This window comes from Dermacentor variabilis, chromosome 6 (genome assembly GCF_050947875.1).
Source record: "Dermacentor variabilis isolate Ectoservices chromosome 6, ASM5094787v1, whole genome shotgun sequence".
Classification (NCBI taxonomy): Eukaryota; Metazoa; Arthropoda; class Arachnida; order Ixodida; family Ixodidae; genus Dermacentor; species Dermacentor variabilis.
In genome coordinates this window covers 179,174,639-179,193,633 of record NC_134573.1, presented here as the reverse complement: position 1 = coordinate 179,193,633, position 18,995 = coordinate 179,174,639, and the positions used below count along the sequence as shown (strand labels likewise).

The 18,995-nt window shown below is 41.7% G+C and overlaps 1 protein-coding gene across 1 annotated transcript in view; it reads right to left on the bottom strand.

Annotated features, from left to right (window-relative positions):
- Ocrl (Oculocerebrorenal syndrome of Lowe) overlaps nucleotides 1-18,995 on the bottom strand; it is a 68,288-nt gene that overhangs the window by 46,309 nt on the left and 2,984 nt on the right. Inside the window, exons 6-9 of the mRNA XM_075696989.1 lie at nucleotides 18,532-18,645; nucleotides 11,845-12,061; nucleotides 2,528-2,733; nucleotides 286-592 (exon numbers count right to left, since the gene is read on the bottom strand). Coding sequence (XP_075553104.1) covers nucleotides 286-592; nucleotides 2,528-2,733; nucleotides 11,845-12,061; nucleotides 18,532-18,645 — 844 coding nt within the window. The remainder of the gene's footprint in view (nucleotides 1-285; nucleotides 593-2,527; nucleotides 2,734-11,844; nucleotides 12,062-18,531; nucleotides 18,646-18,995) is intronic.

Here is an 18,995-nt window from a genome sequence, read left to right as displayed (position 1 = left end):
AGGGCTGCACCTCATCAAAATTGTGAAAGAAAAGTGTGGCCCTTGTACGAGTCTATATGGTAAACCGTTCAGAATCTTCAACATTGATTATAATCAGCACATTGAAAGACAAACCAAAGGCAGAAAAAACAAACTGTGGTGCATTCCCAGTCCGTGTGTTTGGCTTTTGGCAGAATGTTCATGGTAATGAACCACTACAAACTATGGAACTGCTTTCAGTCCTACTGTAGCCTATTTCAGCTTTTTGGGGGCTTTTTCAAAATGTATTTACACGATATGACTCACTCGTGGTCCGAGAGCACCCTGTCAGTGGGGCCAAAGGAGAGGCGTGCGCAGACATCCTGGTAGTCCTGGTTGCGACGCTGGCACTCGTCCTGGTGGGCAGCCAGGTGGCAACAGACGAAGCACAGGGTTGAGGCATGCAGCCGCAGGCGGACGGCCACAGCGCCCTTGTTGCCCATCTTGCCAAGGATGCCTGTGCCGACCCAATGGGCCTCCACCTCCTGCACGTGGGATGCCAGCCGCTCCTCCACAAACAGCACCAGCATCATGCCCACCAGACGCACCAACTTCACCAGCCGGTACCGACACCCTGCATCAAGGGGTATAGAAAGGCACCCAGTCTCACCCAGCATCATCATAATCAAGTGTGGTGACTGACTGGGTGATTAATTTTAACATAGTGTTACATGTGGAGAGACACAGACAAAAGCGGCTAATTACAATTTATTTACAAGAATAGCGCAACCAGGCACAAAGATGGAAACCTGCTCCTGCCAAGCTCAGGTGTCCATCTTCGTCTTCCCTTGCACCGGTCTCTTGCTCAGCAGATCTCTTAAGTGTCTGCTGTATCGCAACAATATTTAAACAAGTACTGACTTGTTTGTGAAGATGTAGAAACTTTACTACATGCTTCTCACATGCAAAGGAACTACACTTGGCAAGTATAAAAGTTAGCAAACACTTATTTAAGACATTTTAGTTTGATAATAAAGGTGGTTTCGAGATGCTAGACCTGGCCTTAGCAACACTGTGGCATCATGACACAGCAAAATGTACTGACATCGTGTAGCAATAGGCATCATGTAGGCTAGGCATGCCTTTTCTTTGTGTTTATACCTCGGCCTTTGTCTTCACTTTGTGCTCATTAAAATTTTCTATAGATATGAACTGCCTAGACCAGCAGGAGCAATTTTATACTAAATTATTTAGCATGCCCTCAAACCTACCATCATTATTTGTGTGGTTTAGAGGATTTGGACCTTCACTTGCTGCAAACAAATCACAACTCGAAAAGGTCATGTCAATATTCTTATAAGTTATTAAGGTGTTGACCTGGAGGGGTATTCCGTAAGAGTCCCTCTTGTGGACTGTCCATTTCGGTCGCTGCTCATTAGATGGAGTTGCGTGAGCGAGAAGGAGACGAGCAGCCCCAGTCAATCAGCGCCAATTGAAATGGCCAGTCCACTAGGTGGACTCTTACAGAATACCCCCTGGGCTAGTTGGTTAGAATCCACACGGAAAACATCCAAAATATGCATCTTCTTGCTGTCTATGTATTTTTTGCGCTGTTTTCAGTATTGATTGTGAGGTTACTGAGGCACTTTGGACAGAGTGTAATGCAGCTGTCAGACCATAACTACATTTATTACAAATATACCAACCACTTCCCAGGCAGGCTCAGTGCATGTGCCATGACTAATGATAATAACAATGTGGTTACTATGGTTCTGCTGCTATGCAAGACTTGGACTATGAGGAGTAGCACTGTGGAGTGTTCTTGGTGATTAGAACAACAGAAAGCTGAGCTAGTTGTTACGGATTCATAATGAAAAGAAGGGGTAAGGCTTGCAGACATGGACACAAACAAAGAGAAATGGACAACACAAACGCCATAGTACCTTGCTGGTGAAGCAGCGCACAAACACGGACACAGTGGAGACAAGCAGGAATAGACGACACAGGACGACACTATGATCACTCACCAACTAGCCCAACTTTCCACGTTACTGAACACAAACGCCACGTGTTGTCAACTTCTCTTATGTCCATGCCTGCACGCCTTACCCCTTCTTTGCATTATGTTCTTGGTGAGTTGTGACCACTTGGGTTCACTGACTTTGCATAAGTATGCTTCTGCATGCCACTGTCCATTGAAGTATGGCTGCCACTATCATAAATGTGCTTCACGGCAAAGTACCACAGCCACAACTACAGCTATGGACACAAATGGTTGCATTTTCATGTATCACATGCAGCCGTGACATCGTAATGATACAGCTCAACTACCATGCCAGCATTACAGACATGAAACCTGTCAATCAATGATCTCATTTAAATTTGAATTCAAAAGGAACATGGAGGCTTTCCTCAAAGGCAAGACATGTGTCCGTGTTGAACTTAATCTGTTATGCTTTCAACACAGGGCCCAGGTATTCCCTTCATGAGACTAGTTTTAAGCCAACTAAGCACTTACGAAAACTAGCTGGGCTTTCCAATGATAAAAGCCTTGAGAAAACAAGCTTACCTGAGTGGAGACCAAGGGCAACAGCCCTGAGCCACTCTTCCTCGCGGGGGCTGTCGGTAAACAGCAGAGCTTCCTTGCTAAGGTCAAGCTCCTGGAAGCCCACGGCATAGAGCTGCGGAGGCTCAGAATCGGCTGCTGACAGCCAATCACGCAGAGTCACGCTGCCACATGCCTGGCCGTTGACATTCCATGTGCCCAGGAAGAATCTACATTGTGTAAAACAATGCATTTATGTGTCACTAACATGCTACACATAGGTATTTACTGGTCATGTATGTTATGAGATCAACTTAAGGAGCACATAGGCAATTTCTATTATCTTTATAACCTACACATCATGGCACCTCTGCAGGCAAAAAACTAGCTAAAACTAGCTCAAAAATGTGTCGTTGACAAAAAAGCACAGTATTAATTTTATGAAATGCTTAGTTTTGCCTATTAAAGCAGTGAAAATGATCCATTTTGTGCTGTTGGCCATTCCAAAAATACTCACCAGATCCAAGCTATCATGGTCTCGCAAAGCAACTCTTTCCAGCTTGCTTTTCTGCCATAAAATGAGCCTTCAATGTTTCTTCAGAAGAAAGCTACCAGGTTTGGTAGTGTGAAATGTAAGGCGCTGCACTTTTTAAAAAAAGTTATCTGCATTTTTAACAAATAATAATTTTTGGAAGTCGCAAATTTTGAGAGCAGCACTGCCTCTTTACTATTCACTCTATTCTCTTTATTATTGTTTTTTCTTTTTTTTTTTGCATGAATGGCTAGAGTCAGAGAGTGCAGAATCACTATGATATAGAGTTTTAGGATACAGCCACATCTTGAAGTCTTAGAAATCACCAACAAAAATTCACAACTGCACTGGTCCAACTTTAGAATTTCATGACTTTGTTGAATATAGAGACACAAACATTAAAATGCAAATCTGCACTTTTGAACATTCATAAACATACATGCTTAATTCTAGTTTTATTGCTGCAACACATCTTCAAAAACTCACCTCCCAAATTTATAACACACAAAAATATTTAACTTTATTTTTTGGATTCATTCAGAAAAAAAGCCGATTGCATGTTTGTAATCGGCAAGCAAGGTTGAATATTTGCTGAAAATTTCATGTGTCGAGAGTCAATACCAAAAATGTTTTTCCTGGAAGCCATGTCTCTCCTTAAAGGGACATACAACCGTTCAGAACATTTATTTATTTATTTATTTATTTATTTATTTATTTATTTATTTATTTCACAATACTGCAGGCCATGACAGGCCCAAGAAGGAGTGGGAAATCAAAACATAATTAGTATAAGTCGGGATTACAAATGAATAACGCCATCAGCAATCAAACAGGGTTACATCACTACACATATAGTACGTACTTGGTAACAAGCAAAAACGAAAACTAAAACAACAATTTTTCCAGTGCTGTTCGAAAATCAGCCTTCTCAAAAATGGTTTTAGGAAGAGCATTCCAGTCAGAAATTGTCTGTGGAAAGAAACTGTTTAAATGCACTGATTTTAACAAATATTGGTTTCAGTGCATGGTCATGATTGTGTCGAGTCTTTCTGGTGTCTAAGGGTTTTACATATGAAGGTATGGACATGTCAAATTTACCTTTCAACATGTTATGCGAGAACACTATCCTAATATATTTTCAACGCACCTGTAATGTTGTAATCCTGTGTTTTTGCATAAGTTTAGTAGGGGAGTCGCACCTTCTATATTCACCAAAAAAGAACCTGATTGCATTTCTTTGCAACATCTCAAGTTTATATATATCCTGCTTAGTTTCAGGATCCCAAATTATGGAAGCATATTCTAATTTCGACCTTATGTAAGTATTGTATGCTAGTAACTTTAACTTTGCTGCAGCTTTGTTTAATTTCCTTCTTAGGAAACAGAACTTCTTAAATGTTGATGCACATATATCTGAAATGTGGCCTGACCAGGATAATTTAGAAGTAAGTGTAACGTCTAAATACTTATAGCTTGTAACCTTTGCTATTTCTTCGTTACAAAGAGTATAGGAATAAGAACTAGGCTGTAATTTACGTGTAACTGTTAATAAGACTGTTTCTTGCACGTTAATTTCCATATCCCAAGTTCGTCACCACTGCCCAATCTGGAACAATTGGTCGTGCAATACAATGTGATCACTCTCACACAATATCTCCTTGTATACAGTACAGTCATCAGCAGAAAGTTTTATACACACTGTATCAGACAAAAATTCAATGAGATCATTCACATAAACTAAGAAAAGCAAGGGTCCGAGTACACTGCCCTGAGGCACACCAGAAGAAACAGGGAGCATATTAGACGCACACTCATCCACTAAAACAAATTGTTTTCTGCTATGCAAGTATGCTTCAACCCATTTCACTAAGTAGCAGGGAAGGCCGCTTAATTTCAGCTTATGTATTAGTTTCTTATGCGACACATTGTCAAACGCATTGCTAAAGTCTATAAAGAATGTATCTATTTGCCCAGAGTGGTCCAATGTCATAATAAAGTCATGTGCAGTGGTGAGTGACTGAGTCATAGTAGATCTTCCCTTGGTAAATCCGTGTTGATAAGGAGATGAAACTTTATTATTAGACAAGAAAGACCTTATATATCCAGCTTTGACGTGTTCCATAAGTTTCAAACAAGAAGATATAATCAACACATCCCATAATTTGTTATGTTAAGCTTGTCGCCTTTCTTAAAAATCGGCACAATGCGTGCTATCTTCCAGTCATCAGGAAGCTCACTAGTGGTTAAAGAAAGCTGAAAAAGATTTGCCAAGTAGTCTGCAATCTGTGCTGCAAAGCATTTCAAGGACGCAGTAGGGATGCCATCCTTACCCGCGCTTTTTTTCTCGTTCAATTTACGTAGTATAGATAGAACCCCCTCGCTTGTTATTACTGGTACGTCTGTCTTCAAAAGTTCCTTGTGTATGCTGTAGTTGTCATTAGGAGAAAAAAACACTATGAAAATATACATTAAATGCGTGAGCTATATCAGCTACGTTCTCGACAAGGTGATCATTTACTGAAATTTTTCTTATAGACTCATTTGTCTTTCCGAGGTAATGCCAAAATTTTGATGGATCAGTTCTAAGAAATTTTGGAATTGAAAAAGTGAAGTAATTATGCTTTGCTTGTTGCACCTTAATTGCCAATTTATTCTTCAGTTTCGTGAGGGTCTTCTTATACATATTTTGTTTCTTTCTTAATCGTTGTAGTTTATGTTTAATGTGGATGATTTCATGACTAACCCACGGATTCTTGCGATTTTTAGTAGCCCTCCTCATAGGTACAAAGTTTTTAGTACAGAATGAGACTACTTGTTTAAGATGACACCATAGGTCCTGAACATTCCCAGAATGAGCATCAATAACTAGTGTTTTTTCTAAATAATCAATAATTGAGGTATCATCACTTCGTTCAAAATCTCTATGATTTGTCGCACTATACCGACTGTATCTGGCGTCCCTGGGACATGACCAGGTGAAAAACAACAATTTATGGTCTGAAATACCCGGCTCAACAGGAATAGTACATTTAGAAAAGGATTCACTTACAAAAAAAAGGTCCAGAAGTGCTTGTTCTCTAGTAAAATCACATACAATTTGTTCAACATTCAAAGCAAGCATAATATCAAGAATAACATGAATCGAGACAGCGCTGCTGATGGAAAGATTGTGTCTCGTATTGACTGAAATGAGTGCTGTTTTCTTCATGAAACAAGGGTTTATATTTTTAATTATTCACAACAAGACACAAAAATTGCTTTTGGCACCCCCAAATGACATGCTTTTGGAAATAACCACTGCAGGTATAAACGCTTCCGAGGATGAGCTTTTCGTTGCACCATAAGAAACTGGGTCCTTAAAAATTGCTTGTCAGCCCCTTTAACAAATAACATGCTGGCAGTTATTTTGGCCTACATGGCCATATTGAAATTTAGAAACAGGGCTTATGGCAGAAACCTGTGCTCGTTGGATCTCTCATAACTGATGCATTTCCAACACTTTGGAAGCAACAGAAAAAATTATCCAGCACCCTCTCTGTCTTGTTCTCTTTTACTTAATGATTTTTTCTGTTTCTTCCAAAGCGCTGTAAATGCATCAATTAGTAGAAACAGGGAACTACACTATAATGGCAACTGTCTTTAACTTTCCATTATAAACATGCACCATGAAGTTTATAACTAAGAAGTTAATTAATGTAATTCGTTTGAATAGTGAATTGATTCCTTTGATTTTTCTTGCAAATAGTATCTGCCTAGCATATAATGCAACTGTTATGACATAATTCCAAGTAAATTTTGTTTGTTTTCTTAAAAATAAATGTTCAACATAAAAAACAAAATATGGTTTGAAAACTTGGATGCACTGCAGGCAAAAAAATTGCAATTTTCCAGGCTTAAAGCTAGAGAAATGATTACAAAAGCAATTACTGTATAGACTCGTGTAAGGCCCGCACTTTTTTTTTTTTTTTTTTTTTACAATTTTGACGGAAGCGGCCCGTAAACATGACCGAACCAATTGGTCAAAATGGTGCTGGCCCTGCTGGTGACTTGTGCACACCCCGGATCTCGCCATCTAGTAGCGTCATGCGGAAGTAGGCACCGCGCCGAAATTTGCCGATGCTTGTGCCCGGCATCGAGACCCCGAACACCATTGCTTATTCATTGAAAAATTTTTACCACATTTTGGGCAGCCAAGTTAGGGGTGCGGCCCTTACACGGGTGTGGCTTTTACACAGGTGTGGCCCTTACATGAGTCTATACGGTATAATGAACTGATCACGTTAAACTTAGAGGGACCAACAACCAATGTTGCACAGAATGGTGTTCCAAGGAACAGCGTTCCTAGAGCTAGTTCCTTTCGGGAGGAATGGAGGAACGCCACCATTCCAATAAGGGTAGGTGGAACTATAATGATAACTCATTAGGTTTACGAAGGAACAGCAGAGGGAATGGCATTCCTTCTGTAAACATTCCATGGCACTGAAGGGACCGACATATTGTGGCCCTCTGGCAAACGCAGTTCTCACCAAGATTGTTCGGGATTGCAGGTTTTAGCGACTCAAAGGAAAGCAGGAGCTCATCGTCGCCAGTTGCTTAATCCAAAGGTTTAAGCTATCATGCATCCCAGACAGTTCTACGAGAGACCAGGCAACCATCAAGACATAGCTGGCTGCAGTGACCAAACCAGCCAGCACAGATATTGCCACTTAATGCACCCCTGAAGGCTTCTCGTTTGGGCCTCAAACCCTTCCAGCCGAGGAACAGGATGGGCTGTCGCAGTAGCTGCTGGTACCAGTTGACTACCCTCTGTCACAGATGAAGAGCGTCGAGCGACTGGACCAACATTTCCCCAAGTACAACACGGCAGTACCCTCAAGCATTTCGGTGGAATGGCTCTCTGCCATTGCCAACAAAATGTTGACGAAAAAACGTGTTTGTCTGTCAGACACCAACATCGAGATGCAACTCTTGCTGGGTTCAAACAAGGGACTTTACTAAGTTGCGAATATATATTATGGACATTTTTTTTCCATTCATACTGCAATATTGAATCAGCATTCATTAAACACCTGTGTATTGTTCTTTTCTATGCAGTTTTTTCTGCAAGAAATTTAATTATATTGGTGCATGTGAGTAACTTTCTACAGCCGAATCTCGTTAATTCAAAGACACTTAATTCGAACTCTCGGTTTATTCGAACTGACGCTGTTGTTCCGTCAAAGTTATGTGTATTCCAATGGGCGAAAACGCCCAGTAATTCGAAAGTGCAAGCATTCATGACGGTTAATTCGAACATACTGCGCTCCAACAATGCTGTCAGCTGCGCGCGAAATCACGGGGCGGCGCCTCCGACTAGCATTCCTCTGACTCAGCCATAGAGGAAATGCTTAGGAGAGACTTCTCAACGTTGCATGCAATGACAAAAAAAAAAAAAACGTGGCGGAAATTTGTGTGCAGGCATGTGCAGGCACGCATCACTGATTACCTCTGTTCATGAAGGGTTACTGACTTCTGTTCGTGTCGCGGCACTGCCATGTACCCCATAGAGTCAATGTATTTGAGACGTTCTAGAACGTCTGAGATTTCGGACGCAAAAAGCCTTCGTCGTCCGACTTTCCAGACTTTTTGCCATGACCGCAGGTCCGAAACAGCATTAATCGAAGGTACCACCAGCGCCATTTTGATCATCACGCCGCTTCGAGCCGGTGCTCTCGAACGCAGATCCGCTGGCAGCCGTAGCCATACCACGGCAACGCTATGCCTAGCTAGTTTCGCTACCAAGCTTCTTGCTGTTCGGTGCCGTGTTTTTCATTGGAGCATTTCGCCGCTGTTAGCAATGGCGCCGACTCCGCCTTTGTAATCATCGCCAATGCCTTCGGAGCGCGGAAGACGCGGCGCGTTGCATAATACCGGTTCCCGAAAGTCAACTTCGCCACAATAGAGAATCTTCAGGCGGTGAAGCATACCAAAAGTTCGAAGGGGCAATTTTCACGGGACATGTTACTTATGAGCACTGACACGCCTAATAACTGGCTGTAACTTGTAAATAAGTGTGAATAAATCTTGTGGAACCTCCCACTCATGTGTTACCTCAGTGCACAAATGCCACTGCAGGTAAGTCCTCCATTCAATTAGCTTCCTTTAATTCGAACAAATTTTCGGGTCCCTTCGAGTTCGAATTATCGAGATTAGACTGTATTTGCACATCTGAAACGCAGTATCCTGACTGCGCATTTGAAGACCGAAGTGGAAAATGCCATATGTGTTGCGCTTGTAATAGACAAGCACCAAAGTTGCAGTTGGACATATCAGGAGTATATCTGGTGCTCCCTAAAAAAATTTGTCTAGGAGCGTTTCTTTATATTCTTTTCATCTACAGATAATCTGCCGCCGGCGATATTCAAATTCATATAATATACGTAGTTCGATGCGAGTTTTAAATACCCAGAGTTCTGTGGTCTCCCTGTGAGATTGCAGTGTCAACAGGTACCAGCACTACATGAATAGCACTAGTGGCATATCCTACCACTTCCCACCAATGGTGACATACAATCACTATCACACTCACCTATCACTTGTTTCCAGTAAGTTCCCAGAACGCGACCTCATGATCATGATCATGACTGCATATCGTCAAAAAATTTTCCACAGCGTTTTCCGCATTACCACTGCAGGATTGGACACACTGGCCAGTATGCTTTTCGTTGCACTAAAATAACAGGTACCACAAAAATTGTTTCTTGGTCTTTTAAAGAGACAGTAAAGGCAAAGATTAAGTCAAGCTAGAGCAATAGATTAGTGCTTGATAATCTCTATAGCGTCAATATTATCGTGAACAGAGCCTTAATAATTGCGAAACTGAGGTAAACACAGGACATGATTAGAGACTCCCCCGGGACATTCAAGTACTTGCCTGATGACGAAAGCACACCTCAGTTAAATCTTGTCACTAGTACTCAACCCCTCGTTGCAAAAAACCATCATTGTATTGTATTCTAAGATGAAATAAAATGCTGCTTCTCCTATTCTATTTCACTTTTAGAAAAAAGAATTGAAATTACCCTTGACAATGATGTGGGCGGTCGAAAGGCTTAGCTTTCGATCGACTCCACGCCGCTCACGCTTTCACGTTTGAGTAGTGTCATTATCGCAGTGTGCTGTGCTGGTTTTGCTGGCTCGCGGAACTTGCACAAGCTGGCAGTAGCAGAGAATTCAACTTCCATGTTATGTCACGGGATGCCCGAATGGCCTATGCCACTTGACCAAAAAGGAGCTGCAATGGCGCATCCACTGCTCTGTCTTGGCTCGGTGCCACCATCTGTCGGGCGCCATTTTACTCGCCAATGGCAGCAAAGGGTGGTGATGGCGTATGCAATGTCACCACTCCCGTGGTTGGGTGGCGGGGGATTTGAATTTCGAAAAAGGTATTCAGACCCTTCAGATGCAATTTTCTCGTAAACTAAATCCTTTCTTGGCACGAAACAAGCGTTGCAAGGTTTCTGGAATGGCATTTAAACAGGCCACATCACCTTATTATTTGCCTGTAGTGTCCCTTTAAAGCAAATATCATAGAATTTAATTTAAAACCAAGTTTTACTAAGTTGTAGAAAAAAAATTACCTACAATTAGCACATCTCCAATAAGATCCCAAAATTGAAGCGTGTAATTTGGGAAATTTTGTTATATAATAGTTTGTCTTGGAGGAGTCAGCTTAGGAAAGCAATGGACAGGAGATACGCTGTCCATATATATATACATTCTCTTCTCTAGGCACCAACATAAGTTACAAATGCATACAGTCAATTACATACCATATGCAAAGAAATATGTCAGTGTCAACATTGGTCCACTTCACACCTGGTGAGCCACAATTTTTAGGTATACTATATAATCAATAACAGAAGCTGCCGCTACAACAGGAATGAGATATTTGCCATGCTTTTATGCAAGTAATCCATTCTGACAACTGTACAAGGTACGACAATTGTACAGCAAACTGATGTTATGTAGACTGCTCAGCAAGACCGTACAATAGTGCCCGTGATATATATTCCTTGTAAAGATTTCACTGTCTACAATACAAGACGTTGAACATGTAACGTGTATCGCTTTTCTTTTCGTCTAGGCATCAAATGATCCATCTACAGGAATAGTAATCACAAAACTTGTTCAGAGAGAGAGCAAATGATAAAGGAAAGATAGGGAGGTTAACCAGGACTGAGCCCGGTTGGCTACCCTACACTGGGGAAAGGGAAAAGGGGACGGAAAGATTAAAAGAAGAAAAGAAAGTCTACTGGGTATATCGTTCGGTCACTCAGTCCAGATCCCAGACGCTGATTCAATCCAGTAGCCTTCAAATATCACAAAACTTGTTCAGATTTACTTACTTGTGTAATAACATTCTTTTTTTTTTTCGATCTATTAAACTTTTTGTGAATACTAACCCTGCTGACAATCAAGCAAAACTCAAATTGAAGAGGTCCCCAAGGTTTAATCCCTGCCCATCAAAGTAGTTCGAAGTAATGCAGAAAAATTATGCCTCATTTGGAGCATTACAATTTATTCTGCTTCCGGCAAACTCATGGTGGCTTATTAAAATTGTCGTCATCATCTTTTTAATTAAAATTGAGCATTAAAAAGATGATGACGACAATAACAACAACAAAAAAAAACTGCCTATGATTATGATCAAACAACTTGCCCCACAAAAGGTTCTTATGAAGCAAGTCTAAGCTAACATCTTATCAAGCAGCATAACCGGACTAGTGTAGATTGCCGACATTGCAAAGATGCACCCTGTGACAAGTACCTGATCTCTTCAAGTTGAGTGTAGTCGTCTTCACGCATGGCCAACTGAAGGCGCACCACACTTTCTCGGGCGGCAAGCGGCGTGGCCCCTTCGGCAATGGTTTGCCGTGGTGGCTCACCAGGGCTGTTGAGCAGGCTGTCATTACTCAGCTCCTGGGTTCCACCGTAGTGGCCTAGCCAAGAGAAGTCACTCACTCCACCACGCAGCAGGGCATGCCCTGATGGAAGAAAAAGCACAGGGCAACTGACTGATCGAATGAATGGTTCCTTACGACCAAAACTCATGCCTGCGCCCTAGAGTTTCTTACTGGAGAACTTGGCAGTTCAATTGTATGCAGTGCTTGGCTTTTTTCTACATTTCTGATTGGATGCATTAGGAAGCCATGTCTGCTATTCTTCTTATTACGTTTAGTTTTTCTAATGTATTGTGCACTAACATCACCACTTCTTTAAAGGGACACTAAAGGCAATTACTAAGTCGACGTGGACTGTTTAAATAATAATAATAATAATAATAATGCCTTTATTTTCCATCCCAAGGATGAGGGAGGGGGAGAGAAAAAGCTAGATATCCAGCTTGACGGGCTCTCGCCTCCCCGATACAATACATGATGTTTAGAAAAAAAAGGCAAACAGTACAAGCATGTGAGTACAGACAAAATATCACAATATCACAATATCACAAATGACAATTTTTACAAAAATGTACAATTCCAAAAAAACAAAGCGATGTGCATAATATCATATCGTATATTTCAAACAGGAAGTGCTGCCCTTCCACTTATAAGTGAAACAAAATGACTCAAATCTTTTGACCGGGTGCGTTGGAGATTTAAATTGTAATGTTGGCACAGGTTTAAGAGATGTGGAAGAGTGTTTCTGAGCATATGTTGTCCGTAACCTGTTCTGAATGAATGTATGTGCCAAATATCGGTGTTTCTAGTTGCGTAAGCGAAATTTCTTTTCTGCAGTGATGCCAGTTGTGCAATGAACGAGACGTTATTTTTGACCTCGGTAATGTATTTAGTGATTAGGCGGTATGCGTACAGATCATGAATCGGCATTATGTTGTCTTTCATAAAGAGCGGTTTAGATGGGTGGTCATATGCTACATTGTATATTATTCTGAGCATTCTTTTCTGCTGAACGTGTAATTTTCGCAAATTTGCAAAGGATGTTTCCCCCCAGACCAAATACCATCCCAGAAACCTTTGAACGCTTGTTTCGTGCCAAGAAAAGACTTAGTTTACAAGAAAATTGCATCTGAAGGGTCCAAATGCCTTTTTCGAAATTTAAATCTCCTGCCACCCAATCAGAGGAGTGGTGACATTGCATATGCCTTTGCCGCCTCCCGTTGGTGAGCAAAACGGCGCCCGACAAATGGCGGTACCGAGTCAAGACAGAGCAGTTGATTTGCCACTGCAGCTGTTTTTTGGTCAAGTGGCATGGACCGTAAGGGCATCCCACGACATCACACAGAAGTTGAATTCCCTGCTATTTGCAGTTTGTGCAAGGTTCGCAAGACAGCAAAACCAGCACAGCACTATGCAATCAGGAAAGTATTGAAACGTGAAAGAGTGGGCAGCGCAGAGTCGAGTGCAAATAAAACCTTTCGACTGCCAGCATCATCATCAGCAGCAATTTGAATGAGTTTTTTTTTTTCTAAAAATGAAATAGAACTGGACAAGTAAAATTTTATTTCATCTTATAATACGACACAGGGATATTTTGTGCAACGAGTAGTTGAACACTAGTGGCAGAATTTAACTGAGGAGTGCTTTCGTCATCGAGCAAGTGCTTGAATATGCCAGGGGTGTCTCCAGTCATGTCCTGCATTTAACTAAATTCTCAACTATTAAGGCTCTGTTTGTGATAACATTAATGCCTCAGAGACTCTCAAGTACTAATCTATAACTTTTGCTGGACTTAGTATTTGCCTTTAGTGTCCCTTTAACCTTTCGGATTCCAGGTACTTTTCTGACAAAGCCACATGTGCAATGTCGGTCTAAGTAACAGATTAGAAAATTCTAAATTAAAATGCTATTTATTGGCAATATGTTGCTGAACATTAAATCTTTTTTTAATTTGAAAGTTCAAACAAAATCTAACACTTATATAAATTAATATATTTAATTACGATAATTAGTGTTCCAAAAGCAGCCCAGCCTCTTTGCCGTTGCCTCTTGAAGACACCTTGTAATCAATATCAAAGTTCTTTTAACCAGAGATCATAAAAAAGTTCTTCATTTTCTGCATTGTTCAAGAAATGCGCAAGACATTGGACAAAGGGACATAGGCAACAGCAAGTCTATACACTTTGTCACGCCATCTGTCATATAAAAACAAAACCTGACGTAGTAGTTCTGCGGAAACCCGCAAGGTGGAGAGAAATAATGAATAAAGGGAAAATCAGACATCCACCCGATCGTAGTAATTGCTACAAAGGAAACCCATACGGGTTCCTCGAAAGAAAAGCCTCATAGTTGAAGAAAAATTCGTCCTGGTCCGGGACTCGAACCCGGGACCACCGCCTTTCTGGGGCAGCCGCTCTACCATCTGAGCTAACCAGGCGGCTAGCAGATGGCAGGGCGAAGTCGAATTTGTCGACAACACGAAGCAAAGGCAAGTGTTTGACGTAGTGGTTCTGCGGAAACCCGCAAGGTGGAGAGAAATAATGAATAAAGGGAAAATCAGACAGGCTGCCCCGGAAAGGCGGTGGTCCCGGGTTCGAGTCCCGGACCAGGACGAATTTTTCTTCAACTATGAGGCTTTTCTTTCGAGGAACCCGTATGGGTTTCCTTTGTAGCAATTACTACGATCGGGTGGATGTCTGATTTTCCCTTTATTCAAAAACAAAACCTACTGTAAAATTTTAGTTTCACCAACTTCTTAATAAATGGCGTAACAGGTCTACAGATGTTTCAGGTTCACAAATTATCTCGGGCAAGGCCAGGGATGTGCATCGGCGCGAAGATGAGTATACTTGGACCCAGCATTGAAAGAGTTAAAGCAGTGAAACATTCTAAATTCGCAATTACTTCATTTCGTTATGCAATTGTTAGTGCATAAATTATATGGGCGTCACACGGTGCAAATTCTATCTCGGTTGGGCTTGATTGTGATTGGATATGCACTGTGCGACAGCCGTATTAATCACAACACTTTCAAGTGTTCACATTACTAAAATTGAAATAAAGTTTGGCAATTAACACTCATCATGTGTCATTTTTTATTTTCTAAGCAATTATGTTTACATAATTTTCTGAAATCAATCAAATGGTAGAAATCAGAGGCTAAATCAGATGGATTGTTGCAATAAAGTGAATCTTCAACGAAAGATTAGCTTTAAGAAGGTCCCTGTAAGAATTTAAAAGACTGTTTGAAAATCAAAGCTTTCTCTAATCCGTGTACTGCACATCGCTCCTGTGCTGGCCAAACAGCAATACTCATGGTGCACACAGACACTGGCAGAAGATTATCCCCTAGTAACTTGGTATGAAGCACCATGTTATCATGGTTATGGATTGGACATTGCTGTTAGCACTCCACACTACTGAGTGTAGCATAAAGAGATGCAGCCAAACTCTTCAGGCTAAACTGCTGACTGATTTCCACTTAAATTTTGCAATGGGTTCACTTTATTACCATGTTTACAAGCGTAGACCACTTATTTCATTCCCAGTAAGGCTGGAGTGCACATTGTTTTCAGTGGTGCACTGAGATGTGAATTTTGCTGCAATGAAACAGTGGCGCCATCTGTCAACACTACAATGAAAGGTGCATTTCATCACAGCTGTGACAGATGCTGCTATCCTTCTGTTGCAGCAAAATTGGCATCATTTTCTAATGGCATCGCTTTTTGGCTTTATTGTGAACGAAAAACGTAAATGCTCCAAAATGTGGCGTTCAAATTGCAAGGAATGCCGCACCATCCCTGTCTTAAGACATGCTGCATCACTGCCAGGAGCTGCGCACTGCGATGCACACTGATCCACAGAGCCAACATATTAATGGCTTGTGCGCCGCAGGGCCACGGCAGATCAGCGCCGATGGCCTGAGATGATGGCCAGCAGTTATGTTTGTGCACGAAGGCAATGCGCTGATTATTTGCTTCATTGTGCAAGTTTTAAGGGGAGGCACTCCTCGAAACAACTTTTTTTTTATTACTACTTGTACTAGAGGTATCAAAATTCAGCCAACTATAGAGTTTTCTATGCAGATTTCAAATATATTGTTACGTGTGGAAAGACACAGATTAAAGAGGCTATATACAGGACAGGTTATTTACACTGGAGCCAGATCGCCAGTCCCACACTAGCTCGCGCCAAAGGCACCGACCCACTTCGTTGTCGTTCTCGCAGCGACTCGTCCCTTCAGCATCGCTCGATGATATCGTAATACTACCCCCCGGCGGCAAAAGCACCGTCACGGTGCTGTTAAATATCCAAGGCGCGTGGAGAGTTGTAGGGTTTGAGTCGGGCGATGTGGACAATGTCACTGGTTGTCACAGTGGAGGACGTAGTGGGCGTGGCTAGAGCGATTTCGTAGGTGAGTTCGGTTACTTGGCGAAGCACGCGATATGGGCTTGTGTAGCAGGACAGCAGTTTTTCACAAAGCCCAACTTTACGTGATGGTGACCAAAGCAACACGAGGGTGCCGGGCACAAAATGGACATCACAGTGACGGAGGTCGTAGCGTTGCTTTTGTTTGCCTTGAGAGACTTGTAGATGAGTGCGCGCAAGTTGGCGAGCATGGTCAGCATGGGCGATAGCATCACGGGCATAAGCGCTAGTTGAAGCTGTGGTGGACGGAAGCACAGTGTCCAGTGGTAGCGTCGGTTCACGGCCATACGAGAGGTAAAAAGGCGAAAATCCAGCAGTTTCGAGACGGGAAGAGTTATACGCAAATGTAATGTAAGGTAGAGCCTGGTCCCAGTCATGGTGGTCGTCTGAAACGTATTTGGATAGCATGTCTGTAAGGGTGCAATTCAAACGCTCAGTGAGGCCGTTCGTTTGAGGGTGGTAGGAGGTGGTAAATTTATGCTGTATTGAGCAGGCATGCATGATGTCGTCAATGACTTTGGCTAAGAACGTACAGCCACGGTCTGTTAGCAATTGACGCGGGGCACCATGAATCAAAATGATATCATGCAGGAGGAAGTCCACAACATCAGCTGCGCAACTGGTCGGAAGAGCGCGGGTTACGGCATAGCGGGCCGCATAGTCCACCGCGACTGCAACCCACTTGTTTCCTGATGTAGATTCCGGAAATGGGCCGAGAAGGTCTAAGCCGACACAATGGAAGGGCTCGGCGGGGATGTCGAGCGGCTGCAGGTAACCAGCGGGGAGCTGGGAAGGCTTCTTGCGTCGTTGGCAAAGTTCACAAGCGGCGACGTCCCTTCAGCATCGCTCGATGATATCGTAATAATATCATTACTTATGGTGCAGCTGTTATAGTTTTTGAGTTATTTGATGCACAATGGCAAAATAAAGTCATCTTCGTGGGCAGTTTTTTGTCTACTAAATTTTCACAAAAGGCAGCATGCTGTAACTTGTTTAGCTCTTTGTAGATCACAAAGTCCCGATATCTAGGCAAACAGTGTGTACAATTACTGGAACTATGCAAAAGGATTAGAGCATTTCAACTAATCTTTTTTCTTGATTCCCTGAAATATAATCTTGTACTTTCACAACTTCTGCTGGGAGATATTGCAAATTCAAGTAGGTGTCAGCACTGTACATATATTGAAGAGTATGTATGCCAAATTTCATTAGTATAAGACAATTATAAATGTACAAGGTTACTTTCATGTGATTGTGAAAAAAAATTGGTTGAAGTGTCCTAATATTTTTTTTCAGTAATTGTATATGCTGTTCGAATAGATACAGGCACTCAGTAGTTTACAAAGAGCTAAATAAGCTACAGCACAAAGCTTCTTGCAAAAATTTATTACACAATAAAGTGCCCACAAAATCACTCTATTTTTCCATTGTGTAAGACATAACTCGAGAACTATAGCGGCTATATAAAAACTAATGAAATACTTCAAATCTGCTTGTAATCCTTTTAAGTAAGTGGGTGAAATTTTGAATCTCTAGCACAAATATTTTTTTAATGTTTTTTTTTTTTTTAGGAATGTCTCCACATAATAAACAGTTCCTTTTTGTTCGTGCAACTTTGACTGCTGTCCAGTGTGAATGGAGGGCAGGTAGCAGCAAGGCTGAATTTGCAACAAGATGAACCCAAAAGCATATTTAGCGCCAGCAAACAAGGACGGAAGGGAGACGACACCACAATGCGATGTACTTGTTTGCTGGCGCCAAATATGCTTTCAGTTTACCAACACGCCCAACAAATGTCAAAGATGAACCCACCACAAAATGCTACCTCTGCACAAAACTTCTGCAAAAATCGGCAGTGGTCTAGCTGTAAGAGTTGTGCATATCTGGTACTCCTATTTCTGCAACATTCAGTATGAACCAATTGGCTCAGGAAAGCAAATGTACACATCAAATTGTAGTTTTTCTTTTAAGTTAAGATAGCTCAAAAGCCAACAAGCTGCCCCCAAAATCGACAAACAATGGAAGAAGTTTATAAGTAACCCACCAAAAGCAACCAGCTCAAGTCCACTTACAAGCGAATTGGTCAGACAGGGTTAAATAAAGCATGTGATGTGTTGCACACTTACGTTCCACAGCCCTGCCCACCTGGGCCAGGAATGATCGGGCTCCGTCCGTGGCTGGAAGCTCAAGCAACAATTTTCGACGCTTGTGGGCCACTTTCACGTACATGTCAGCTCCGGCTGCACATGAAATCACACTCTCAGCAAGCCAGCCCTAACAAAAACAAACTGCATCTATGATCTATATTTATGCCACAAAACACACAAGATAAATGAACTCAGCATACCTTTAACAAGGATGAGAGGAACAGTGGCTATGACACAACACAGAAAGAACCACAAGGACACAAGCACTAGCAAAGGAGGTGCAAAAGACCAATTTTGTTAGCACTATTTAGGTGTTTAAAAAAGTAATGCTATTTTTTTTATTCACTTAACTAATAGCCTTGTTATCTTCTCTATGAAAGCCGTGAGGTAGCACTAAGTATAGATATTTAAATATTGATGTTTAATATTGATATTGAGACCGG